This window comes from Micromesistius poutassou (assembly GCF_964030765.1).
Source record: "Micromesistius poutassou genome assembly, chromosome: 17".
NCBI lineage: Eukaryota > Metazoa > Chordata > Actinopteri > Gadiformes > Gadidae > Micromesistius > Micromesistius poutassou.
The window spans coordinates 12,705,316-12,732,188 of NC_140287.1; the positions used below are offsets into that span (position 1 = coordinate 12,705,316).

The 26,873-nt window shown below is 43.6% G+C and overlaps 2 protein-coding genes across 2 annotated transcripts; one reads left to right on the forward strand and one right to left on the reverse strand.

The window, feature by feature from the left end:
• The first annotated feature begins 125 nt into the window (after positions 1-125).
• On the forward strand, positions 126-2,216 carry marcksb (myristoylated alanine-rich protein kinase C substrate b). Its single transcript, XM_084481889.1, has 2 exons — positions 126-459; positions 1,453-2,216. The coding sequence occupies exons 1-2, from the start codon at positions 364-366 to the stop codon at positions 2,056-2,058; spliced, it is 702 nt and encodes a 233-aa protein (XP_084338015.1). The 5' UTR covers positions 126-363; the 3' UTR covers positions 2,059-2,216.
• A 5,295-nt stretch (positions 2,217-7,511) lies between these two features.
• col10a1a (collagen, type X, alpha 1a) lies at positions 7,512-11,358 on the reverse strand (the record flags this gene model as incomplete). The annotated part of the gene is made up of 2 exons (XM_084481929.1): positions 7,512-9,340; positions 11,229-11,358. The coding sequence occupies 2 exons, from the start codon at positions 11,356-11,358 to the stop codon at positions 7,512-7,514; spliced, it is 1,959 nt and encodes a 652-aa protein (XP_084338055.1).
• Positions 11,359-26,873: the final 15,515 nt, after the last annotated feature.

The window sequence follows — 26,873 nt, forward strand, 5'->3', positions numbered from 1 at the left end:
CCTTTTTTTTTTGTAAGACTTATGATTGGTCGAAAAGGGATTGCTCTGTCGTCATAGTCCGGAATGCCCATTCATCAGCCGACTTGGGCGTTGTACTCCGCATCTCATTTGCGGCGGGGGCAATTTCTCCACTTACAAATCTTGCACGCGAAAAAAAATCGAAAGAATTCGCACTACTTCAATTGCATATTGTTGCATCTGACAAGAAATTGTGCGTTTCGTGTTCCAAGTTTGGTCGCACAGTTATTTCTCGTCCTTCGATATCGGGAGGAGGGTTCGCCGTTTGTCTTGAATTTTGGAAGGAAGCTTGCGGTCTTTGTTCATTCATTTCATCGGTTGGGTTCCTTTGTTGAACCAAAAAGCATGGGAGCACAAATCTCCAAAACCGCTGGAAAGGAAGACGTTGCTGCAGAAAAGCCAGCAGAAGGAGCTGCCGTCGAGGCAAAGGCAAACGGACAGGTAAAAACGTATTTGATATTGGGTTAATTAATTAAGTGTTATCCTTTCTTGAACAACGGTTGTAGTCAACGCCATACTCCATGTTCAATTTAGCGCATCCCTACGCATACCGGTGTTAAGGGAAAGTGACCACATGTAGGCCATTTGGGTGGCCAATTTAGATCCAGAAAAAGCAATATTGGAAAATTGCTTGACTTAAATATTGGGTTTTAAAAGTGCATATTGCCTTTATTGATTTTGTTTTATGTTCTAACGTTAGTATCTGTGCATCATGGAAGAGGCCGGCCGGTGCATCCAATTCCGTTGTGATTTGTTAGTATAGTAGGCCTATTTGTAAATTCATGAAGGATTAAAGGATTGCCATTTCTTTTTTCATTTTTAATTTAATCCCTGACCCGTACTGATCTTATTTCTCGAAGTCACCATTTTATTTCACATCATGTATGCCATGGTTCGGGTCTGCTTTCATGGTGGCATGGCCATTTTAAAAACGACACCACGCCTTTGTTGCATGGTTCAAGAAGAGGGGTACGCTCATACATGGCTGACATACATGTACACTGAAAGCCATTTTCTTGCAAAAAACAGGAGTTTGGACACAATTTTATAACTTTTCTTTAAAGATGGTTTCGAGTATTTACAGAAATGGCCATTAAAAAAAAGCCCCCCCCCCCCAAATTCCTACGTCCATATTCTATTCCACACAGCAAACAACCCGCCGCCTAGTGGCGTAGTTTCATAACGAAGATTAACCCACCAGTCTGCTGCTGGAAGCTACTAATCTGTCGTCACTTTCCCAGTGACAGATGTTGCTGGAGATTTAACACCATTTCCTCATTGGCTGCCATTAGACGAAATTTAAATAAACAGGACACCAGATTTCAGAGTGGCCACTCTTGTACACTACAGGGTTGAATCCACATTTCTATGGTTTAATGCATCATAAAGCTTAAATATGAAACTTAGTTTATTAACAAACTTTCCTTTTTAAAGGGGAATGGCCATGCCAAGACCAACGGGGATGCCTCCCCAGCCACTGAGGAGGCCGTCGTCCAGGCCAACGGCACTACACCCGTCGAGGATGCGCCCAAGGATGGAGAAGAGAAGATAGAGGCGGTGGAGGCCAACGGCGAAGGAAAGGAGCCCGCCGCCACCAACGGCGAGGCCAAGGCAGAGGACGGCGCCACTCCCTCTGGCAGTGAGGATGCAAAGCAGAAGAAGAAGCGCTTCTCCTTCAAGAAGCCCAACTTCAAGCTCAGCGGCTTCTCCTTCAAGAAGACCAAGAAGGACTCTGAGGAGGCCACAGGGGAGGAGGGCGCCGCAGCGGAGCCCGCCGCCGGAGAGGAGAAGCCCGCCGAGGAAGGAGGTGCGGCGGCTTCCGAGGAGGTGAAACCAGAGGAGGCTGCCAAGGAGGAGGCTAAGGAGCCTGCTGCTGCTGCTGCAGTAGTGGCGGCTGCCGAGGAGCCCAAAGCAGAGCAGGCGAAGGCAGAAGGAGAGGTGGCGGCGGCAGTGCCCGCGGTGGAGGAGAAGCCCACTGAAGCTTCACCTGCTGAGCCCGAAACAGCCGTCAGTCCAGAGGCCCCAGCTGCCACAGAGTAAAGCAGGCACTCTGCGCCACGATTTGATGAAGTGAGAGGAGTCAGAGGGAACCGGTGTGTTTGAGGGAATGCGAGGACTTGTCTAGAACCAGACTTTATTCTTCCTTTGTTCTTTTTGTTCCTTGTTTGACCTTTTTTTGTTTTTGCCGACTGTTTCATCCATCCATCGTGACAACAGGTTCCTTGGCAGTGGGGGGAGTAAGGGGTGGTGGGGGGAGGGCGCTCTGCTTCCACACTGCTCATTGGTGTTTGCAATTGTGACGTGGGTGAATGTATGTGTGCGAAAGTGAGTGTGAATTTTTTTTATAGTTTTTTTCTCTCTACACATGAAACCATGACTGACTGCGTTGGCGTCTGGCCGCATGACTTTTGACGTATTTAAATGAAGTATTTGGTGCTGGGCGTTTGGATGTAGCAGCTGAAGCTGTGACTGCAAGTTTTGACACATTGTGATATTTAAAAGGGAAAGTACTAAAAAAGGAAAAAAAAAAGATGAAAAAAAACCCAAGTCTTAAATGTCGTCTTTGCAGTGCACAGTTGTTTACAACTTAAAAGCTCAATGCTTCTGTGGACACATTTCCATTTCCTAAAAGTAGTTTTTAGTTAAATGTCGAAACAATAGGTGCTCATGGATTTCTATTAGATTCCACCATCTCAAGATTCTGTAGTAATGCACGTTGTATAGACTTTGATATTACTGGTTTTATGACTGAGATGTACCTAAATAATTGAAGTTTTTAACAAATGACCCATTGTAAATGAAGTTTTCTTGTTTGTTAATTTTCACCATTTGTAAGATTGAAATAAAATTGGGAGATGTTTTAAGCAATTTCTGGATTAAGCTGTGGTGATTACAATGTGTTGTGTCTATTTGCCTAGATTAAAGTGAAGAATGATAAATTGATAGTGGGGCACTAAACGACGTCATTAAACCTGTCGAATTTGGGAGTAAAGCGCCATCTGCTGGAGATGGGTTGTAACAAATTCTTATTGGTAGAGCCTTTATTCACCGAAAGCACGGTGAAAGAATATAACTTTAATTTGGACTAATGAGCCCCGCAGATGATAAATGACCTGAATGCTTATTTATATTTCTTAATCCTGTAATTTAATATTTTATAATTGTAAAATAGAGTATTGTTTTCATAGTGTGCAGAACTACTTGCATGGTAGTGGCCGAATATTTGGGTTTAGCACCCTCTCGTGGTCAGGAACTAGAACTCCAATTTATTAATGTTGGAAGGCAAGCACTGACTTCGGTTCCCTTTGTCGGATTTACTCTTATTCCAAAGGTGCATTACATTAGTTACATTAAGTACCTGTTTTCCATGGGATCAGATGTTTTGGGTCCACATCCGCTTAAATGTAAATAATTTGATAAATTGAGGTGACAGTCCTTTTCTGGGTGTCCCTTAACAGATATCGGGAATTTAGTCATCTTGCACTCTTAAGTATTGGAACACCCCTTCACAGGAACATGCAAAATCTAGGGCAAGGGGGAATAATGGGACGGGGCCTAAATGCCCTGCAAATTGAAGTGCACTTCATAAAAACAATAATCCAGTTAGACTTGTTGACATTGGGGATTGAACTTGATAGCTCCTGCTGGGAGTCAAACAACACACTAGCCATAATCAGATCAGCTCTAGGTTTATGTAGTATTCTACCTCATAAAGGCTTATTTTGTAGGCCTTGTACTCACTAAGGTAATTGATTACTTTTATTGATAGGCTGTAACTTAATTATTCGAAGACATTGCATTACTGTCAACAATAGACTCCTGAAACTCCAAATCAACATGAATATTGATGGCTGATCTAATATATTTGGAATTTTATTTATATGCAAATAATATTTCACAGAATAATAAAAATATTTTTCATAAATTCATTCAAAATAAGTTTGTTTGCCAGTATATTTTGATGGAGCTAAATAGCTGGGCAAAACATTCACTTGATCTATACTTGCTATCTTGGGAAACTGACGGAACCTAGTTTGAGACCGACAACAGCACCATTATGCCACAGACTTGGGAGTTAGTTTCAGATGGATATGAAAGCTGCCGACTTCACTCTGGGAATAACAACGTCTGGCAGCAGTGTGCCCGGGAGAGGCCATGGCTGGAACCTGAGACAAACAACTGCAGACGCGGGGTTAATTGACGGTTTTGTGTGCTGCTGACACGTCGAGAATCCTCAGAGGGAACTTCAGAAATACCCTTATAAACATCCTCTTATTGAGGAAAAAAAGGGAAAGATATGGATGGAAATTGAGGGAGACTCTATCCTCTGGGTGAATGTTTACCTCCCACAGCTGTAGGCTTACCAAAGTCCATTTTTAAACTAACTATTTGCTTTTGCTCCCAGATTAACCCTGTATTCTTCAAGTCCAGCCAACCGCCAGACGGGTGTGTTTTAATGCGTAATATTTTGGTCCCCACTCTAGTCTGGGCCTGCTTGTCCCTTTTGGATGGAAGCTCGCGGTTCGAGACTATAACCGCTTCCACCTCAAACCAATGTTCGTGTAATCCCAGTGTGCTTTTCTTTTCCTTTAGTGGGCTCCTTCGGTGTTGGGGACATTGTGTCATGCAGATAGTAAGATATCTTTAAATGTCGTACAAATTTTGACATTTAGGTCCTCGTAAAACAAAAGGTTGGAATAACATGTATCAAAGGCAAAGGTCAACAGTGAACAAATGCACACAAGTGGCTTTAACAAAATTGTAATATATGTATGCCGAAACTTAAAGGTCCTATGACATGCCACCAGGTGTGATTAGTCGTTACAAGCCGTTTTGAAAATCTGGCTCTTATGACATCATAAGTGGGCGTGTCCACCTAGATGTGTGACGGATAGATGAGCAACATTTGCTACAGTCCACTGGGTAGGCTGGTAGACTGATCTATCCAGCACACATCTAAGTGGACACGCCGACTTGTGATGTCAGAGGAGGCAGATTTTCAAAACGGCTTGTAACGGCTAATCACACTCACACCTGGTGGCATGTCATGGGACCTTTAAAATGAGTGTACACAGGACATATTTATTCTTGTACCGATGAGGAATTAGCCTGGCTAACGCCTGACCAAATCTCAAGAAGATTTCGTCTGGGAACCACACATTAATTTTCTCGTATTTGAGGCGTGGTTTACGAATGCCCTGAGCCGTTTATTGGGCGCTACGATTGTCTATCAAATGCGTCTGTACGTAGCTCACAGCCAATAAAAATAAAATTCAAAATAAACTTGCATTCTAAACTACTTAGAACACTATCTAAGGCTGCATCAAAAGGTTACTTCTCGTCTGCTGCCATGTTGGATCCATAGATATAAACAAACGATAAACTTTGGTGTGTTGCATAGACGTCGTCATCGTCTTGCTGTCCCCCCCCCCCCCCCAATTCTGTGATTGGTTCCCTCGCTGAGGAACAATTGGATCTATGGAATCCAGGCTGCCTAGCAGAGTAAAAAAAAAAAAAAAAGTAGCTAATGAGGAAGAGGGTGGTGACAAGGTCAGGGATCTGTTCCATCCTGTGCCACTGCCACCATGTTCCCTTCCCATCCTGCAGACACCACCTCAGCACCACACATAACCACCACCAGACGCCTGTCTCTGGAAAGGAAGTCTCCTCAGCTGCTTGTGGCTGGTAAACCTCTCTCTCTTTTTCACTCTCCGGACTCATTATACCACAAGGCGTCTTTACCCAGGGATGATCAAAGTGTGTCTTGCCCAACCAGAGGATCCTCCCTGTTCCTCCTCCTTGCTCAGCTGCAGCTATATTCAGCACACACCTCCATCAGATTCTGCCATCTGTGGCTTCCACCCACAGGCCGGCTCCCATGCAGGAAGGACTAATATAGGAAGTCATTAAAGAGTGTTCAGGAAATACAAAATACAAATACAATACAGCATGGGCAAGCAAATATATTATTTGAAATGCTGCAGTTGTGTCTTGACTTTTGCATTTTGCATTTATTATTCTGTACAGTCGTTTTTGTACAACTTGTATTTATGTATCTTGATTTATATTGTTGGCCAATGAACTCGTTGTGAACTGACTTTGAGGTTGTCAGGGCTCAACATAATTTGACGGCACTTGCAAACTTTTTGTGACATGTCTGGTAAAAATATATGGTGTATGATTTCAAATTAGGGTTATTACAAGATTTAACAGGGAGAAGGAAGGGAGGGAGGAAGAGAGACAGGGATGGATAGAGAGTGGGACGGGGGGAAGAAGAGAGGAAGAGGTGGAGATGGAGAGAGATGCAGGAATAGAGAGAGAGAGAGAGAGAGAGAGAGAGAGAGAGAGAGAGAGAGAGAGAGAGAGAGAGAGAGAGAGAGAGAGAGAGAGAGTCCTTGAATCCATTTAAAAACTATGAATAAAAAAAGTTTTGTTTGATTTGAAGCTACATTGGGCACAGCAGGCGAGAGAGAGAGAGAGAGAGAGAGAGAGATGGAGGGAGATGGTTGTAGCTGTTGTTAAACAACAGCTTCAAAGGTTTACCAGATTTGCAGCTTTGCCAAATGTTTAGAACAAGGCAAAGAAGCCATACAACTTTAATTACCTTTGTTTACGATTCCAACTGTACACTTTGTGATTTTAAACTTTCCCTTATGGGCTTTGAAGGAAAGAGATTTGAGGAAGGGAACTATGGAAAGATGTGGTAAGACTTTAAAATTGCACACATCTTTAAGAGACTTTTTACAACTTCTGTAGAATGTCTAGCTTTTTACGTGAACAATATGGGTCGCTATTTTAACAGAGTAAGTTACTTTGTTGCATAAAAAGAACAATTACTCAAGACAAGGCAGTTTAGTTAGTCATCTTTTATTTTGGCCATAATGCTTTACATGACATAATGCATTTCTAGGGTTACAATGATGTTGTTAAACAATTGTGAAGGAAACTTTTGTCTGTGTCTGATATCATGTCTCATTATAACAGTCAATTTGACCATCATCATTTCACAATATTCAAGCCACATACAAGGACAACAGGTACAACATTTTGCTCAGGAAAACTATGTGTACGTTAATACGATTATTGGTCACCCAAAAACAAGGTTGTACGAAAATCACAAAAGACAAACACAAATATAAGAAACACCAGTTGAAATCCGTAAAAAAAAAGAGAAAAAGAATTAGATTGGGAAAGAAATAATCAGGATACAACACCTTAATTTTCACATGCTGTTTCCATTGCAAAACGTTCCCTGGTAACTCTGTGGATTGCTTCCCCTATCCCTGATAACCTGTTTTCATAAATTAAATCTCCTTCTTCCTAGCACCCTTTTCTTGTGTGTGTTTTCAAGTTGATATGCCACTATTTCTCAAAGAAGAGACTCAACTACCTGCCCATGTTGGGCTGAGGAAACCTAAACAGCGAGTCGGTGCTATAATTTGAGAAATAGACGGCAAATTCAGTTGTGTGGCTTAAGGGAACCCTACGCTGTATCACGTGGAGGCAATGAGGAACCCAGAGAAGGAGCAGTGCACATTCTCTGCGGCAAAGACACCGTTGGCCTCGTCGTCGGGGATCTGCATGTAGACTGTGTCCTGCTCGTCGAGCAGAAGGACGGCGCTACCGGACATCTGGTCCAGGAAGCCCTTGCTGTACTCATCGTAGCTGAACATGACGGGCTGGCCGTTCTTGTACAGAGCCACCAGAGCGTTAGCTCCATTTACGTGGATGGTGTAGGAGAAGTAGTACACACCGGGCACCTGGCAGGTGAACATGCCGGTCTCGGTGTCAAAGTGGTTCTCAGCGTTGTACACAACCTGGTCAAACTTGATAGGAGTGCCAGCAGCTGGGTAGGGGGTGATCAGAGACACGGTGAAGGCAGACATTGGGGACTTGACCATGACCTCGCCCATGCCCTTGCTCTTCTCAAAGACAACCTCGCCAGGGGGGCCGGGGGGGCCGGGGGGACCGGCGGGACCCTCGGATCCATCGTTTCCGTTGTCACCGGGGAGGCCGGGGGGACCCTGGGGGCCGGGAATACCCTTGGCGGTCAAGCCAGCGGGGCCGGGGGAACCGGGAAGACCGGGATGTCCCTTCAGGCCAGGAGCACCGACGGAACCAGAAGGCCCAGCGGGTCCTCTGGAGCCGGGGGCACCATCAGCGCCGGAGGCACCATTCTCACCTGCGCGACCGGGGTGACCTTTAGGTCCAGAGGGGCCGGGGACACCGTTGGTACCGGGTGCGCCAGGGGCGCCGAGGTCACCTTTGTTTCCCTGGGCACCGGTGGCTCCTCTGGGGCCGGTGGGGCCAGCTGCGCCTGGATAACCCTGCTTTCCCTGGAATCCCTGCAGACCCTGATCTCCCTTGTATCCCTTAGGTCCCTGAGCTCCAGTGGAACCTACGTCACCCTTGGGGCCGACTGCACCGTTCTCACCTGGGAAACCTCTTGAGCCCTGTGCGCCGGATGGGCCAGTGGGTCCAGTGGCACCAGTAGCTCCGGTGTGTCCGGTGGCTCCCTGCTCTCCCTTCTGACCAGTGCTACCTGTGCTACCTGTGGCTCCCATGGCTCCCTTCTCTCCGTTAGCACCTGGCTTTCCATAGCCGGGGACACCAGGAGCACCAGTGGCTCCGGTAGCTCCGGTGTGGCCTTTAGGACCGACGGATCCAGGCATGCCTGGGGCACCGTTCTCACCTGGCTTGCCTGACATACCGATACCTGGGGCACCAGTGTGTCCCTTGGGTCCCTGGGGTCCCATGGGGCCGGTGGCACCGTCTCTACCTGAGCTGCCTGGCTTTCCTGCCTCACCGTTCATACCTGGCTTTCCTGGCTTACCTACAGCTGACTGGCCGGGGGCTCCAGTGGGACCCTCGGGTCCGACGGGTCCTGCCTCACCCTGGGGTCCAACAACTCCCACCCCTCTATCTCCCTTCTGGCCGGTCAGGCCAGGTACACCTGGGTGTCCCTTAAGACCGGTCTCTCCTCTGGGTCCCATGGCTCCTGGAAGACCAGAAGCACCAGGCTTGCCAGTGGCGGACAGACCAGAGGGTCCGGGGCTTCCAGCTGAGCCGGGCATGCCGCGGGGTCCCTGGAGCCCAGCGGCTCCGGTGTCTCCCTTCTCGCCTTGAGCTCCAGGGATGCCAGGCTTTCCAGGTCCACCTGCGGATCCAGGCTTGCCAGCAATGGAGTGTCCAGGGGGGCCAGGGGGTCCAGCGGGGCCCTCGGGTCCGGTCAGTCCTTCAGCGCTCTCACCTGGGGGGCCAGCAGGCCCTTCTGGGCCCTCGGGGCCAGGCTCGCCTGGGGGACCAGGCTCACCTGCGACCACTGTGGAGATAAAACATTGTTAGGAAAAAAATGAAAAAATATACAATTCAAAACAATACAAATTCATATCTATAATACAGTAATAGTAATAATAAATAATAATTATGATGATGATGATGATCAGGGCACCCAGTTTTAGATAATGATCTAAATAATAATAATAATAATAATAATAATAATAATCATCATATTTTTATATACTTTTTTTGCAATATTAATAATAATCTTTCTATTCTATTTCTGAAATTCCATTTTAATAATGTGTTCATATTATCTCCACAGCTGTTAATTCTAAATATATTTATGTATTAGTGATTGTTTATTGTGAACTTTAACTTGCAATTAATTTGCATGAAAGTTTAACTACATGCCAAGCTGTTTTCTCAACCTAATACTCGTCCATGATACTATTCCTTTTTTTCTTCCCAAAAGGGTTCTAAACTTCATCTCCTGCCCCCCTGAATGTGATGTTTTAAGCCTCATGCTAAATATTTTGAAGGATTCAAATGATAACCCCAATGTAATGGAGATTGTAGTATAGCTTAAAAACTACTCCAGACTTGGGTTTGTAAAGCACCCTTTCTGAATGAGAGATGAGATCTGTTTTCTTCTATTTTGACTACACTGCCTTGATGTGGCCGCGTACCCCTGGCTGTAAGAGCCTAATCATAGCCCAGTTTGAATTAAGCAAAACAGATGTTTCTGCTTCTGTGTGAGGCGGGCACACCCAAACACACCACACTTCTGCTGGGTGACTGCACTGTAATTGTCACAGTCCAGCTAAATATAATTCTACAAAATGCACGCAACTTAGTTCTATTTGGGTCACATGGTTTCTTTTAAGTTAAATATCCATGAATTTACAATTTGAGGTAAAGTTTAGGTGATACCACTTTGTTTTAAATCATGTGTATTGGTGTCCATACCAATACAACAATTAGAGTGGGAGTTATAATGACTTATTATTTGAATTATTCTCTAATCATACTAAATAGTAGAATTGTTTTTTTCAATTGGCTAGTTTGTATTTTACACCCATCCTTTCAAAATGGGCATATTTTAAACAAAAAATTAATATGTAGTACGTAAATTAAAAAAAAAAGTGTGTGGAGTGTGTGGAGTCTCTGTATGTAAGAATGTATGTACTTATGTATGCATGTACATATGTATATACGTATGTATGTACATATGTATGTATGTATGTATGTATGTATGTATGTATGTATGTATGTATGTATGTACATATGTATGTATGTATGTATGTATGTATGTATGTAGGCCTATGTCTTTGTATGATTTTTTTGACAACCGTTCATCCGATCTACTTTACACTTGATGGCTGTAGGCTATTGCTGATAACCCAATGAAGTGCAGTGTCAAGTGTGAAGTTGTTTGAATGACCGCTTCCTTAAAAAACTGCAAGCAGCAATAAGGCCAAGCAAAAGGCTGAGTGGAGCATGCACGTTTGGAACAGGCACTTCCCTAGTTAAGGAATGAGCAAAGGAAAATACAAGCACTAGGCAATGCAAATCCAAGTAGTCTATGTATTATGTAAATACAGGATCTGATTGGACAATCTCATTGGCCACGCCTCACTCCCCTGTAGCCAATCGGGGCATGAACTGGCATTATGGCAAATTCAGCCTCAAGTTTCAAAAAGTGTCCTTCTCTATGGAGTTCACATGCTAATCCAGCAGCTGAGTGATAAGGTAAGACACAATGAGTATGTTTAAGGTTAAGAACCTTTGTGTATACATGTACAAATGGGCTTTTTAAAACTGTAGCTGTAGTATTTTTGGATGTCCTATCAGTAAACCACTTAGCTCCGTTAGCAAAGAAAAACTTGAAAAGTGGAGAAGAAGCATGCACTGGCATCCACATGTCTTACCCTGGCTCTTGACGGAGTATGGCTGGTACTGAGGGGCGGCCTTCACAACCTTCTTCACCACATATCTCTCTCCATGGGCTGCTGTCAAGGCAACCAGCAGGAGGAGGATGCTAGCAATGCGAATGTCCATCTTCAAATGGCAAACCTGTGGACAGTAAGGAGAGAAAACACAGGATGAACAGGCCATAGTCAATCTCAGACTCAGGCAGAAGGAGCCTTAAGCTTCAACCCTACAAATACACAATGAAACCATTAAGGCAATGAACTTAAGAAGTAAAGATAACTTGAAAAGTAAAGTTTACTTCAACTCTACATCTACAATCCAAATGGTTGGAAGCAGCACATCTACAACAGAGCTCAGTTCAGTTTCTAAGAGTCCTTCTAAGTTTGTTTTCAGTTGGGCTATCTAGGCTTCACTGTGCCCCCGCAGTGGAGCGGCAGACACTGTGGAGCATCACCCAGGCCGGCAGAGCTGACTCTAGAGTCCCTGCTCTGCAGACACACAACCCCAAGTCTGCCTGGCTTGTCTGATTCCTCCCTGAATGACAAACTGAGCCAGTCCAAACACCCAGCGTTTGAAAACCCGAAATCTTGCCTAAAATGCTTGCTCCACTGATAGAGAGTAGAGAAGCAGAACAAAAACACACGTACCGGCATCCAAGACAAGGAAGAAAAACACTGGCGATGTTCAGCACCACTGAGCTCTGGTGCCTCTTTGTATCCTTAGGGTTGGAGCACTGAGAGGGAATATGCTGCTTGAGAGGACGATGGTGTGAGTATTTATACTATATCTTCCCAGTGCAAAGTTGAGGAAAAAAGGAAAAGCCCCCACCGCACAAAGTGCCTCCCATCGGAGAGCAGAGCTGTAATTAACAGGCAGATCTGCCCAATGCAGGCATGTCACATCAGGGTGCCTCCAGGGATTGAAGCTCCAGACACATGATTATCACTTATTTTGGATTTCTTCTGAACTACAAAATGATCAGGCACCAGTTGAGCGTAAAAAAGGAAAGTGAAATGCCATGTATTATAATTGAGTCAACTTCATCTTTCATTCAGACTTATTTGATTCTTGATTTTTCACATAACTTTATAGTTGATATATTTTACTTTGTACTATAATATAAACTATAGAGTAAATATATTTAATATTCTTCAATATTTTCTCAACATTATTCTGTGTTTTTCATTGATAATTACACTTCACATTTTTTCCATTATATTATTTATATTTCTTCATATAAATTAAAAAGGTGACTGAAGCTGTTCCGTAATAAAATCTATAAATTCCCGTCTCCTTCCGTCCGTCTGTCCTACCAGACGCTTTGCCTTCCCATGGTTGTCTGCGGGGTCTCAAGGTAAACAGAGAACAGTGTGATGTGGTGTAACACTAGCCAACTGTAACACAACGGTACAAATATATCCCCTTTGCTTTCCTTTGCGTTTAGCAGGCAAACTCTCAAATCCCAAGTCTTATGTAGAAATCTTTATTTCATGTTAAATCATTATTTATGTATTATGTTGTGGAACACGAGTTTACTCTCCCCCTCTTGAAATAAATACACAGATTGAACTACATTCAGGTCCACCTGTTTATTCGGGGCCCATGGAGTACAGAGAAGCGTTACATTTTTTGCGAAAACACACTATTTAAGTCGCTGTTTGTTCAACGGCTTATAGTCCTTAGTTGGTGTATTTTTTGCCAGAGCCCTGGTCAGTACATTGCTAATAAAGCTATATAAAGATCTGGGAAGGTCGTGTGGAGCTATTTCCCTCAGGATGTGAAAGCAGGGCAGTGTCCCCTGTCAGGGCCATGTCTGCAGTACCGTAAAACAGCCACCAGGTGGCAGCTTGCACTTCTGTACCTCGAGTGGAGAGCCTCTGATGAGCTCGAAGAGGAAACTCTGTGGTCGCTCGTTGTTAATTTTGGCCTTCTTATTACATGCGCTGTGGATCACAAGCTTGAGACTCTTTACTGCAATTACACATGATGTTGTATTTCCTCAATCAGCGTTAGTCTCCTGTATTATCCTCCCTTCACCATACACCTTGCTTTTCCTGCTTACTTTAGCATCCTCCAACTGTAATTTCTCAATTCGACCAGAGGCCACATAGGAAACGCATACACCCAAATAATCACATGTCCTGCCATACACAAGTACCCATAAACGATGTGTAGGTTAGGCTGCAGCCCATCCCTAAACATTTTTGCTGAACAAGCGACACTCTATAGTAGCCGCCCACCCCCCCATCCCCTCCCTGTGTTCCAAGATTTGTGTGCTGTTGACTGATAAAGGGCTTTAAGCAGCGTTATGTAGAAACTATAGCACAAGTGCCACTGCTGTGAAACACATTTTTCCTGGAGGTATAATTAAAGATTCCAGATAACCTAGGGCTAGTTTTAACCGTTTCTTTCCAGAACTAGACCAAATTAAGTGTAATTTTCTAAAGTGCTACCTCCAAGCAGCTTGGAGCACTTAATCATGCATGACAGGCATTGTTTGCAATTTCTTACAAATTAAATGTAATGCAATTTGCAGTTTTTCCAAACATCCAAACATTTCCATTTGTTCATGATTCTGAATAGGAGAGACAGCAGTGTGGGCCCGCGGTGTTGTCACAAAGTTCATGCATGCTGAGTCCTATTAACACACGTCACACATGGACCGACAGCTGAGGTGATAAAAGCACATTTCTAAGTGGCGAGAATATAAATTCAAGACAGGGTTCGAGTTTTGAGTTGGATACAGGTTGAGGCTTGAAATTAGAAAAGAATCTTGCAAATAAAAAAAGAGGGTGGAAATATGCAATTTAATTTATTGGATGCCAACTGCCACATAAAATGTTCTGTATGTTAAGTTGTTTTTACATATCTTGGCTATAATTTGTGATTTTAAAGGCCTTTATTTCATGGTCTCGATAGATGCAAGGCGATGCCAGCCCTAGTCACATTTAGATGTATAAATGACAGAGCCAGTGAGGGCGGAGTCAAGGGTTTATTACGTTCTAAGGTTTCGATTGCGTTTAATTCTCTTTCAAAAGAGAAAAGCCACCATCAACAACTTTTTCTTTTTTTTCTTCCATTGATTCTCCCTTTCTTTCTATGATTCGTCTTCTTCATCCCATTCATGTATTAAAACAGAAATCGGTTTGCACGTAAGAACTTGACCAAGCCACACTCAAATTAACATGGCAGTTTTGATGTTGTTTATATCCCCATAACACATCCTCCTTTTATTCTCTCACCATGCCTCTGGGAGCAACCTGCTGTTCTTCTCTCTGGGTTACTTGCTCTTTTGAATTTGGCTTGACTCTTTTACATCCCCCAGTAGTCTGATGTGGTAGTCAATCCTCCTTGCAATTACCATTAAGAAGCCACTTAACAAGCTTCCAATTAAAAGTGGATGACGTCGGCCCCATATGTTTAATGATGTAGGTGTTAAAAATTTAAATCCCATGCATATAATCCATCGTCACCTCATTGCCCCCACACATATGGCACGTAAACCATTTTACTCAAAGAATATAGGCTTCCATAATTGTATTCTTACATGGCTTAACGTCATTGAGGGTATATAAAATCTGTATGTGTGTGTGTGTGTGTGTGTGTGTGTGCACGCACACACACCCAAATACCCACACCCACACTAGAGAACACTTGTCCTAACAGTTTGTTCTACACACACACACACACACACACACACACACACACACACACACACACACACACACACACACCATAGAACACAGCAACAAGGTAACAATATCACTCTTCTACATTTTCTGTGTTTTTTTCCCTGCTCCGGTGCCCAAGAATGGATGCTGCTGCCCTTAGCCTCAGCCCACACCCAAGAGGAGCAACATAATTGGTGGTTGATGTAAGGCAGAAAGAACAGGACACGTGAGTTGAGCAATGGCTAAAGATACACCATCACGGCTGGGATACGAATTTAATGTTTCAATAAACTCTGCAGACCGCTAAGAGCTACTTTGAGCTTTATGAATGGTAGGCCTGACGGGGGCCCCTTGGAGTGATTGGTGGGGAAATTACAGGGTCCCAAAAATACAAACACAGGGGCCAAGCTGGGGCCCGGAAGTAGAGGCGAAACAGGGTAGCTCTGGCCCCAATGTCAGGGGTGAGGGCCCCCTCCCCCTCCTCCTCCTCCTCCCCCCCGGAGATCAAGACCTGGAAGCCAGCAGGAGAAACAAAAACGCCGTCATGGGGTTCTTCAATGAGGAATATGGCAACAGAATGTTTTTGTGTTTTGGGTTATAGCACACAGGCCACTGAGTCAATTGAAATGTGTCCAGAGTTATGCACACTCTGTACTATGTATCTTACAGGGAGACATGAGGCGGAAGGGGGCAGAATGGCTTGAGTACATTGCTGAGATGGGCATCTATGCATTCCGTTTGTCTACTTAGTCCCCTGCTGCGACCCACACACCCACATCCAAATTTTAAATATTATAATATATATTTTTAACAAAAATGATAGTTTAAAATGAGGAGTTGGAGTTGTGAAACTCTTTTCTTAGTTGTGAAACTCTTTTCTTGACTTTTATTGCACTGGTCCTCTGTAAAACTAAAGTCTTGTCTATTGTTACATGACAAAACCTTTGTTTAACCAAACATACTTTTTAATTTATCTTCAGACTGAAATTGAGTTGAAGAGTTGAATTTCCAGGATTCATTTGGGCTTTCTGGATTGTTCTATCTAGCCAGTCCTGACTCAGTGTTTGGTTTGTGGCAGTTTTAAGAGGGCTTTGTTTTGTAAATGAACACGCCGTAGTGGCTGCCAAAAAGTGATTTTAAACCACCATGCAGACCGAAGGGGACGCTTTATAGGGTGTTGGAGGAATGACACTTAGGCATAGAGAGTGTGACAAAGGTTGAAAGGTCATGACTATATATTTTAGAGCCTTAACCTCTTGTCCTTGCTCTGCTCTTCCTCAACAAGGAAAATAAAGGCATTTATTTACAGGGTATAGCCCCTGTTTTAGCAGGAGATACAAATAATATTTTAAGGGTAATCTGGGTTGCAGACCCCTTGTATGTTTACAAAAATATATAGTTAAATAGTTGTAGACATTTTTGCCAAAAATCACAGAGAACTCTGCAGCAACAATTTGTGAGACCCAAACACAACAGGTGTCAATTTATAGAAGAGATTTGGGGGTTACTCAATCTTTCATAAAGTATACTTGAGTAAATAAGCCACCTGATTGTGTTTTAAACAACGCCATTGTGTATTTTTTTATATTTTCTTCTCCAAATCATACCCCTTTTGCTTAATTTGGGATCACTCATGGATATCAAAGTTAAATAAAGTCCCGTTAATGGAATCCTCAGGGCTTAAGTGTGGGTTGGATGAGTGCTGTATTTAGGGATAACGACTAATCTCACACATCAAGCTGAAAATTGTAGGCTTCACTGTCTACGGCAAGTAAAAAGGACAAACACTGTCTCTGTCAGACAATGCCAGCCGTTTCCTAGCAGCATTTATATATTTGTATGTCTTCGGCCTACCTTTAACTCACCTGTACCCCACCTGACCTGTCACTATGTGATGGAGACATTGCTCTTAAACTCTATTCCTACTCTATATATTTAGCATGCTTAACCATCTTTTTTGTTTTACTGGTAAAATAAAAAGGGAAAAACAAAAATACAAAGTGGCCAAGCCCATGTTCAAGATGTAAAGTGTCAGGTTTGGGGATGATGAATGACAAGCAAGACACCCTTCCTAGAAGGTTACTCTACTACACAATTCCTCCTGCAGGAGTTTCTATACCGCACTTAGCTCCGCACCATAATGACATAGGCTTTGGCCGTGGCCACTGTTGTGATAGCACATTCGGATCCAGTCAGGTCCGTTCCAAAATAAAAATAAAAAAGCTTGGCGCCAAAACGTCCGTCACTGTCTCTCCCACGGTGACAAGTGTTGGAGATGAACCGGAGCGGGGTTGACATCCAACAACACACAGGACACTGGCGGAGCCGTGGAGGACAGGGTGGCTGGCTCCTGGAGCTTGTGTGGGAGGGAAACATGCTCTGGTTGGGGCCAGAGACAGCAATCCAAACAACTGCACCTAAAATAGGTCCATGTTGTATAATGGTGTCTGTGGTGGGATATAAATATGTATGCATCCATATAGGAAATTGTATATGTACTTGAACAGTAAAATAAATGTACTTGAAAACAGCAAGGCCAGTTAATATTATTTTATCAAGTTTATGATGTCTACAAATGAAGACAGTTAAGGTGAACCATTTTGCACATGCTGATATTGTATGGACTTTTTTTCTGATTGTGTTCATATTTGAGGTTCTAATTTATCAGACCTATGTTGAATTCAAATGAGTTGCCGGTCTAAAGTTCACATTCAACCAATTCAAAAAAGAATAGTAAACTAAAGGGACAACTTTGCTGAAGTTTTGAAATCATCTCTCGCTGGTCAACAATCTGAGAGTCATCTCCCGGTATATTCTGAAGGAAACCTGTAAGATTCAGGGTTTTCCAGTATGCTTGTTTAGAAGGTTTCGGTTGCCTTGCTCCCAAATATTTGCCTGACACGTTCAAGAGGTCCAAAAATAAATCATGTTGAGATTTTATCAAATATTTCACATTCATTTCCGCAGAAAGGCAAACTTTCAGAAGAAAAACACCTCATTCCTCCAGTAATGTATTTTTATTTTCTGAGTGGCAAAAAGGGAAAACCAAAGTGTTTCATAACTGATTGACCATAGGACATAGGTCATCCGGTGGCAGGAGACTGGCATCTAGACTAAACAAAGCAGAGGGTCAATGAAATACCCATAAATACCTAAATATAGCATTACTACGGGGGAAAAAATGTCACCTTAAGCACAAAGGAGCGATTATAGCTTCATTTGAATGAAATGAGCTGTGCTTGGGTTTGCGTGTTAAGACGCTGCACTATAATGGCCTGGTGTTTGAAGGTTCCTTGCATGTGCTGCTAAGAATACCTTTATCCTCTTAAACATGGCACAGTTGAAGTCACAATAAATCAATTAATAAAGGCAATTATATAACATAAATATGAAAACTATGGAGATTCTACTTTTGGGAATACAAATGGGTATTTAAGATACTGCACCAACCGTTTTACCAAGTTCTATTTAAATAGACGAAACCTGCACCAAGATGAGTTCCTTGTACATCTGACCATTGGCCAATACATTTCTAAGACAGATTCCTCAGTTCCAGTTTAAGAATCATAACCAGTCAAATTGTGTAAAGAGGAATGGTTTCCTTGCACCTTTTTTATCAACGTATCAAAAAAATTATCAATTTGTGGTCTGCCACGGCCGAGTGCCGACATTATATTATGAAAGAGAGATAGAGGGTTTGTTATTTTGATGAGACAACAGATTCTGTGCAGGGAGAGAGAGAGCGCCTCCTCTCATTGTGTCAGAGCCTGTCCAAGGCGAGCCCTAGCCCATGAGTCAGCAACGCGCCGCCCTGTCATTTGGGTGCGCAGCAGTTGTCTTAGTTGGTCAGGGAAGAGAGAACTGCTTACTGGGGGTGATTCACATGTAAGGGCTTTTTCTCTTCTTCCCAGTGTTATAATTACAATGTCCCGGGGAAGCTGGCATCCCAGAGCCTATACGTCAAGGACCATAGAAAGCTTCCTTACTGGAAGAAGAGGCACCAGAGTATAGGGCCCTGCCAGGCTGCTTTTGGGAAGTTTGAGCAGCCTTTCCCAACAATGTAGCCATTAATCTCCCCTGTACATCCTGCATCGAATCTATTGTTCCTCACTTTCCAGGAAGATGGGAGAACTGTTGATAATAAAAGAAACACCAAGGAACGTGTTTTTTTTGTATTTTAAAAATACATCTCAAACTCCATATAACCCAAGACGCCTGGCTCAGCGGCATGCTGCGTTTTACTGGGTACTTACTGCGGATTGGATGCGAGGGGGGGGGGGGGTGAATTGCTGCACATGGCAGACTTTGAAGGGATTTCCAAGTGGTAGTTTTCTCAGCTATTTTCAGCGGTGGATTTCAAACTAAAATATCTAACTGTGGCACGCTTGAGGTCCTGTGGTGCAGGAAGAGAGTATTACAGTTCTAATATTGGTACACCTAAACCAATCTCTCTCTCTCGCTCTCTCTCTCTCTCTCTCTCTCTCTCTCTCTCTCTCTCTGTGTTTACGCTAGGCTAGTCCCATTTTTTTCGGCATATTACCAAAACTGCTGGCCGTTGAATAACCGCAGCCGTAGCCGCTGTTTGAATTCTGTCTCGGACACAACAGGTGTACACATGCACACACGCACGCACACGCACACACACACACACACACACACACACACACACACACACACACACACACACACACACACACACACACACACTCACTCACTCTATGTCTGGAAACTCACTGGCAGTTGCATGGCCCTGGTTTCCTGAAGTGGCCGATGCTGTGGTCAAATGTGTTTGCCTCAAGATGGATGCAGACTGCATCATCAACACCAAGTGTACTGTCTGTGTTTACGCTGTCTGCGTGTGTGTGTGTGTGTGTGTGTGTGGTAGGTCCGTCTAGTTAAGGATGTCTATCTGTGAGAGGCGGCTGCATTGCTCATGCATTTGGGTATTGTTAACATTTTAAGGTGTATATATTTTCCGAAATTGCCTCAATTATTCTCAACAAACATTTGTCCAACATGGTGTTCAATTACCGTCATTAGTGACCAAGGAGAACAAGATAACCACTACCAGATGAATATCAAGATTCATTTTGTCACTGTGTGCTTTACTGTTGGTTAAACAGTTTTTAAACACGGGAGGCCCAGAATGAACCAGATGGATCATGCTGTTTTCCATATAAAAAATGACAGCAAAATGACCAGTTGCTGCTTGAATGATCCTGTAACTACAGCACAGTTAAAAGCCATGCAGACAATGACCAATTTGATGTCACAAATACACTTTCCCTAAATAACAAAAAATTAAATTATTCAAATCGCACTGGATTTGAGTTGGCTGGATGTTGCAGGCCCCAAAATGTATGCTATTCGAAAACTGATTTGTGGGTTCCCTTGCAGTCGTAACCCACCAATTCCCGCCTCCTCCAACAAGATCCCTGAGGATACGGTTTCAACGTGTAAGAGTTTAATCTCAATGTTTTGCAACCTTATCTGAAAAGGCCTCCTGCTACAGTACCAACACAATGTGAAGCTCCTCTGTCAAAGCTGATGGCGGATCAGCTTTGATCCCTATCTGTGACACAGAGAGACAAGCCGTTCAGTTCACTGAAATTAAGCTAATTATATTCCACGCCTGCACACAACGAGGAGAAGCTGTAAGCCACCATTATCCCTGGCTCCGGGACTTCTCTCTTTCTGAAACACCCTCTGCAAATTAAAGGTCGAAAAGTGTGCCAAAACCTGACATTATAAGCGGCAAGCTCTTTTTCCTCTTTGGGAGTGAAAAGCTGCACAATCTTTCCCTGTCAAGTTCCCTAACTGATACTCTCTTAATGTGAGCGCAACTGCCAAGGTCCGATCCCGCTATAAGCTGGGAGCTTGAGAACATTTGGGTGTTTATCTCTGAAGCGTGGATTGGAGAAGGGTGAACTGCTGAGCTCTGTTGAGTCATTTCAGATCTCAGGACCCCGATAAAGTACGGTAATTAACTTTCAATGGTAATAAACGCCTTGTGTGTGTGTGGGGGGGGGGGGGGGGGGGGGGGAGATATATGGATGCAACCAGAGGTGATACAGAAAGAGAGGAACTCTGTCTTCCAATACTAAAATACTCTCTGGTACATAACTGCACTCCTTAACGCACAATCACCATATTTCATCACCACAGAGTTCATTGCGTGTATGATATTAATCCAATCCCTTTTGTTCATACTTATCGATTTGTTCATATTTCCCTGTGTAACAAACACAACAAACAAGAATAACAACAGTTATACTATATAGATAATGAAAGACTTATATGACTGATATCCATATATTCAGTGGTAAAAAGGAACAGTAACAGTAATATAACGTATTAAAGGAGTAGATAGTTGCAGTGTTAGGTTGCGCTATAATCGAAGAGACACAGGGCACTTTGAAATGAATTTCAGACAACTGTCCCTGTGTTTAAACACGGATTACAACTCTGTCCCCTGGTATACAGCACCCATAATGAATGGATTCACAACAAGTTGACTCAGGCTCACACATGCATACGTACACACAGTCGTGGTTGCCATGGTTTTGTTTCTTTGTTAAGTGACATGTTTAGGTTACACCATATGTTCAAGAGTTTGGTGGTTTTGAAGATTAGACAATGTTAAAACAAAAAGAAAAAGCTCCATTTAGAAAACTGTCATTAAGTGCACTTTCACCACAGAGAAAACCACACCTTAAAGACCCGGTCCCAAAGAGAATATAGCTCATGCAGGGAACGGTAATACAATATAGTAATTAGGCAAAAGTGGTCCAACAATGTATCACTCCATGACCCACCAGTGGAGGTCATCTTTGTCCGGTGAATGTCGAGGATGTTTCTTAGTAAATACAATGTTTTCTGTCATTGTTATGCTTGTTGCTATGGACGCTGCTAACATTGAAACCCCTTTCATGTTGTTTGAATCGTTATCTTTGTGAGTGCCCCAGGGTGGGACGTATTCATTCGCCCTCTTTCGGACGGACTAGGCCGACGTGCTTTTACTGGGAGAACCGGGGGTTATGTTGCCATTACTTCGCCAAAAAAGTCAATTCCAAAGGTTAATTCTCTATAAAAATATTTTTTACTAAGATAATCATGAGAATTGAATCTTTAATTTTCAACGTTTTTTGAAGTGTAAAGGCATTTAATAAAGTAAACTGAAGAAACGGCTGAAGAAAACGATTTTCAAAAGAGTACTTAAATGATCCACATGGGGGACGTAGCCCCACAGGGAGTAATGCAATATGCAGTTGTCCTAGTCGTCTGGGAGCTTTGCGAGCCTATGGTCTGTTTCAGATGGAAGGGCATTAAATAAAACTAAAACTACTAACACAGGGCTTGTAGCTCGTACTTAATGCCGAGTTGGAGTTCTGGAGCCTGATATGTTCGGGGGTCTGATATGGGGTCTGATATGTTTTAATGATAGTGTATTTTTCTGGCCCAATTTTGGGCACAAAAATAATTAACACACCATTGATGTGCGCACAGAATGACTTGGGAGTAAAATAGAGACATCTGGTCTAGTAGTAGGTAACCTTTGGGGTCAAGGACACATAATAGGAAAGAGGGCCTTGGGGACATATACGATTATACATTTTGTTTCTGTAGCACTACAAATAGAGATTAAAATTGTCATTGGGAGGTCGTCAGAAGATTAAAAAATTTTTTTTTATTCGGCATAAATTTACTTGGAAGTAAGCTAGAGCCCAGTGGTCTCCTTTTATATGAAAGAGGGATCAAAACGGGGCGTGACCTCCAACATTACTGTGTGTTCACACCAAACACGACGGCGCGACACGTTTCAATACAAAGTCAACGTAGAGACGCAAATCAGGCAAAATTTGTCATGGCACAAACCTGCGACAAGATTTGATTGACGGTGCGACATTTTTCCCTGTCACAGGCAAGTGCGTTCACGAGGATTTGCAGGGATTTGCAGCGAGAAGTTTAGCTGAAGTTGAAATATTTTAACTTTGCCGCGGCATTCGCGTGAGACAGCCAATCAGCATTCACTCCCTGTGGGTAACGTGGGTGAAGTAACGTAAAACAGCCAATCACCGTTCAACCAGCTGGGCCAACCGTTCCCTGCACTCCGCAGTGAACCGCAGCTTGGAGGAGAAAGTGATTGTTGCCGTTTGCGACTCCCGGAGCTCTATATATAATATTATATGATATTATATATATAATATATAAATATCTATATAATATAATATATACAATATAATATCACGGCACAAATCTTGCCGCAGGTTTGTGCCGCGACAAATTTCGCCCGATACACGTCTCTACGTTGACTTTGTATTGAAACGTGTCGCCCCGCGACGTTTGGTGTGAACGCACAGTAAGAGTAAGTAAAACGGCAGGCTTTCAAATTCCATTTTGTCCTTCGCAGACAGAAACTTGACTGTCGCAAGTATTGCTGGTTTTCTCGAGCAGCCAATATGGGCTGGACCAACAAAACGGTCATTAAGTTACCCTTTATTGTCCCTTTTTGGGGGAAATTCTTTCTCTGCTTTTGACCCATCCAGGAGCCAGTGAACACCCAGAGCAGTGGGCAGCCGCAGTGGGCAGCCGCAGTGCAGTGCCCAGGGAGCAGGTGGGGTTTCAGGTGCCTTGCACAAGGACACCTCATCCGTGGATGAGCACGTAGGAGAGTGCTGCACAACTACTCCCGCTGTCCATATTTTTGCTTACCGGTCGGGATTCAAACCACCCTCCGGTTACCGGTCCAACTCTTTAACCAGTAGGCCACGGATGTGTGTGTTAGAAGGAAGGTGTAGCACATCAATTAATATAACAAAGAAGGAGATAGTGAACTTATCTGATGAATGAATTGCTCAAACCGCGGTTACTTTTATCTATTTTCTTCTTATTTTATTGTTTTTGAAGCGAGAAATCAACCAGGACACGTATCTTCTTCTCTGGTGGTTTTGTGCGCGTTGCTCCTTTTGGGACACATATTGATTCCCGGACTCTCCTGAAATACACCTCAACTATGGGTATGTGTCAGGGTGTTTGGCCGAAGGAGACGGCCTTGGCATGGGGCCCAGCGCCATCTCGTAACCCGTCTATTCTCTGTCTCACCATGATGGTTATGTTTCACGTGGAAAAAAAGACGCCAGCTCGTGAAATGAATGTTCCATAGGACACTTAAAGAGAGATCCATCCAATCCTTGGAAATAGAATAGTAATTCTATGCTGCAAACATGAAAGCACCTCTAATTTGTCCACAAGGTTCGGCTGAGGCTTTGATAGCTAGATACCACATTCTTGATAGCACGTGGGGCTGTTCCCGGTGCAACAAAATATACACAGATTGTGCAAATTGCACGCTTACTTGAAGAGAAGGGCGACTCAGGGGGCATGTGAGGTTAGCGCTAACGTCGTTGCCACCCCCACACCCCCTCTCCCACCCACTCAGTCCTCCCCCCCCCCTTGCCCCCCGGAGCCTTGTGAGTATAGCTCTCTGCAGGTTGGCTGGTGGCAGAGTTTAAGCAGGCCCTCTGTTACTTCAGCGGTTGATACATCTGTGGGGGGCTCCCGGGCTTTTTTTAAACTCCCTGGTTCCTCTATTGTGGCGCAGGGCGTGTTCGTGTGCGGCTAGCGTTGGCGCTAAATGTCTAATTATGCGCAACACTACAATCTCCACTTTCTCAGGGTAGGCTACGGTGGCGCGTGTTCCTCTATAATCAGGGACGTCAGGCACCGCAGTCTCCGATGATGTAGTGGTGCAGAGACCCCCCCCCCCCCCCCCCCCCCCCCCCGGGTCATAGTGCTCCTTCTCAGTTTAGTTTCACATGGGACAGATACATAGAAATAACCTCCTGTTATTCTACTTTAATCTTGACTAAGATTGCTGCGCTAATGCTGCTCATGAGCATCCTGCATGGATGAGTGACCGCTGGAAATCTGTGGATGAATGCCGTTTACATGGCGCCCAGATGTACGTTCTGCCTTATGTGACATTATAGCACATAACACTTCAGACAGTATTCAGACCGAGACACCGGGAGGGGTTTTGGATGGTGGAAGGAAGTTGACAATCTTTTAAGTTGCCTTAAAGCTAAGAGGAGTCATTGAACTCAAATGTGATAGATACTTCTGTTAGATATTCCTTAAATGTGATTGGATGTTGATGCTAGTCAGCTGATAGTGGCCGGCAACCGTTGCTGCTAGCTACGGTTAATCAATCATTTTGCTGACGTTCATTTTGACACACAACAGTGACAAATACACAACCGTCTCAAATACTATACAGCTCATAACAGATCAGAACGTTACTGACCGTTGTTGAAAATTCCTCTTTTAATTTGAGCTCATTAGGATCATCATTGTTTCTAACTGGGCTATGTTTACACATGAGTTTTTTTTCAATGTGTTCTATTACTAGCTTTCCCTCCTTTCCGTCCCTGAAAATTATCCATGGAAAGTGCAAATTGGTAACTAGGGGGACGAATGCAATAAGAAACAATCATAAAAAATGACCTCAAACCTCTCCGCCTCTCCTCATTAGAAGAGAGTGAGGTGAAGCCTCTTTACATAATCATAGCCGATTCCAACTGTGAAAAACATGTGGGAGTGCCAAGAATTTTCACAGTGCTCTCCGTAAATGAACACGCACTCTCCTCCTCCTTAAATAGTTGTTATTAATGCGTGTGTACACAGAACATGATTAGACTAATGCTGTGTAAGTAGCTGGGAAATTTAGTTCTGGTTGAGGGAAAACACTGAAGTATCTCTGTACGCCTGACAGGTACAAGTCATTGAGTTGAGTTCAACTAAGGAAACTAGGCCAGACTTTAAAACCCTTAGTGTGTGAGTACAACACTACGATGACAATGCTAATAATGTCATTAGCTACTTTATTCAAGTCATAACCCCAAAGGAATGACAATTTGGTCCATTTAGCAGAACATGAACTGCATTTACTTTACATAGAAATAATAGGGCTGAGAGATCTGCTGAATCTTTTCTAGCCGATAATAGCAGCTTGCTACCCCTAAGCCATTGCTTTCAATTTCCCCATGTCGTGTGTGAACCCCAGGTCTATTTGGGCATGGAAAGGGGTTTGGCGGGTGTCTGTGGTCGCCGCCTCTCCCCTCTATGTCTCCATCTTGGCCACCCAGCACATTTCTCCCTTCCTGGCCCTCTGCCAAAACCAAAGGTAGAGAAACGCCATGAAAATGATACCTCTACATTGGGGGGAGTTAAAAAATAGATATGTTTTGATCATCGTCTTCAACATTTTTTTTTTTTCCTCCCCCACCAACTTACTTAAAACGACGGCATTAGTTTGAACCGTGGAAAAAAAAGGGGGGTGGGGGGGAATGAAAGAAGGTTCAAGCGTTTAGGTTTTTATGCTACCTTACCATTATTGCTACCAAAAGGGATGCAAATTAAGATTCTCCCAGAGACCGCGGAGGGACTGAAAAATGCGTCATAAGCGGCAGGAATCAGTAATTTGTGGCCGGGTCTATAAAGGTCCAGAATGCAAAACAGAAGCATTGTGTATTCATTATATTTATGGAACTACCTGTTACTGTGGGCACGTTTTACGTTGGTTTTGCTGGCAAACTAACAATCTCAAAAAGACATGAACGTCCCCAACATGACTGTTTGTTGGACTTGACTCAATTGACTTAATATGGTAACTCGGCTGTAAGACGTTCTATGTCTTACAGCCGTGTATGTCCTTGAGGAACAGACGTATGGAAACCAAGGCATCGCTAAGCCACAACAGCGCCTTGAAATATAACTTTCTGTGTTTCTTTGCAGTCCTCCGAAAGTAGGATACACAAGTAAACACAAGCTGCAACTCAGACTAGAATGTCTTTTTAGAAAAGCACAAGAAGAAAATGTTCTTGTTTTGCCGTCTCCCACTGGGTCTTGGGTGGTGGTGGTGGTGGTGGTGGTGGGTGTGTGTGTGTGTGGGTGTGTGTGTGTGTGTGTGTG

Coding starts and splice junctions, on each gene's coding strand:
- marcksb (XM_084481889.1), top strand. CDS start 364: ATGGGAGCACAAATCTCCAAAACCGCTGGAAAGGAAGACGTTGCTGCA. Junction 460..1,452: donor AGGCAAAGGCAAACGGACAG/GTAAAAACGTAT, acceptor TCCTTTTTAAAG/GGGAATGGCCATGCCAAGAC.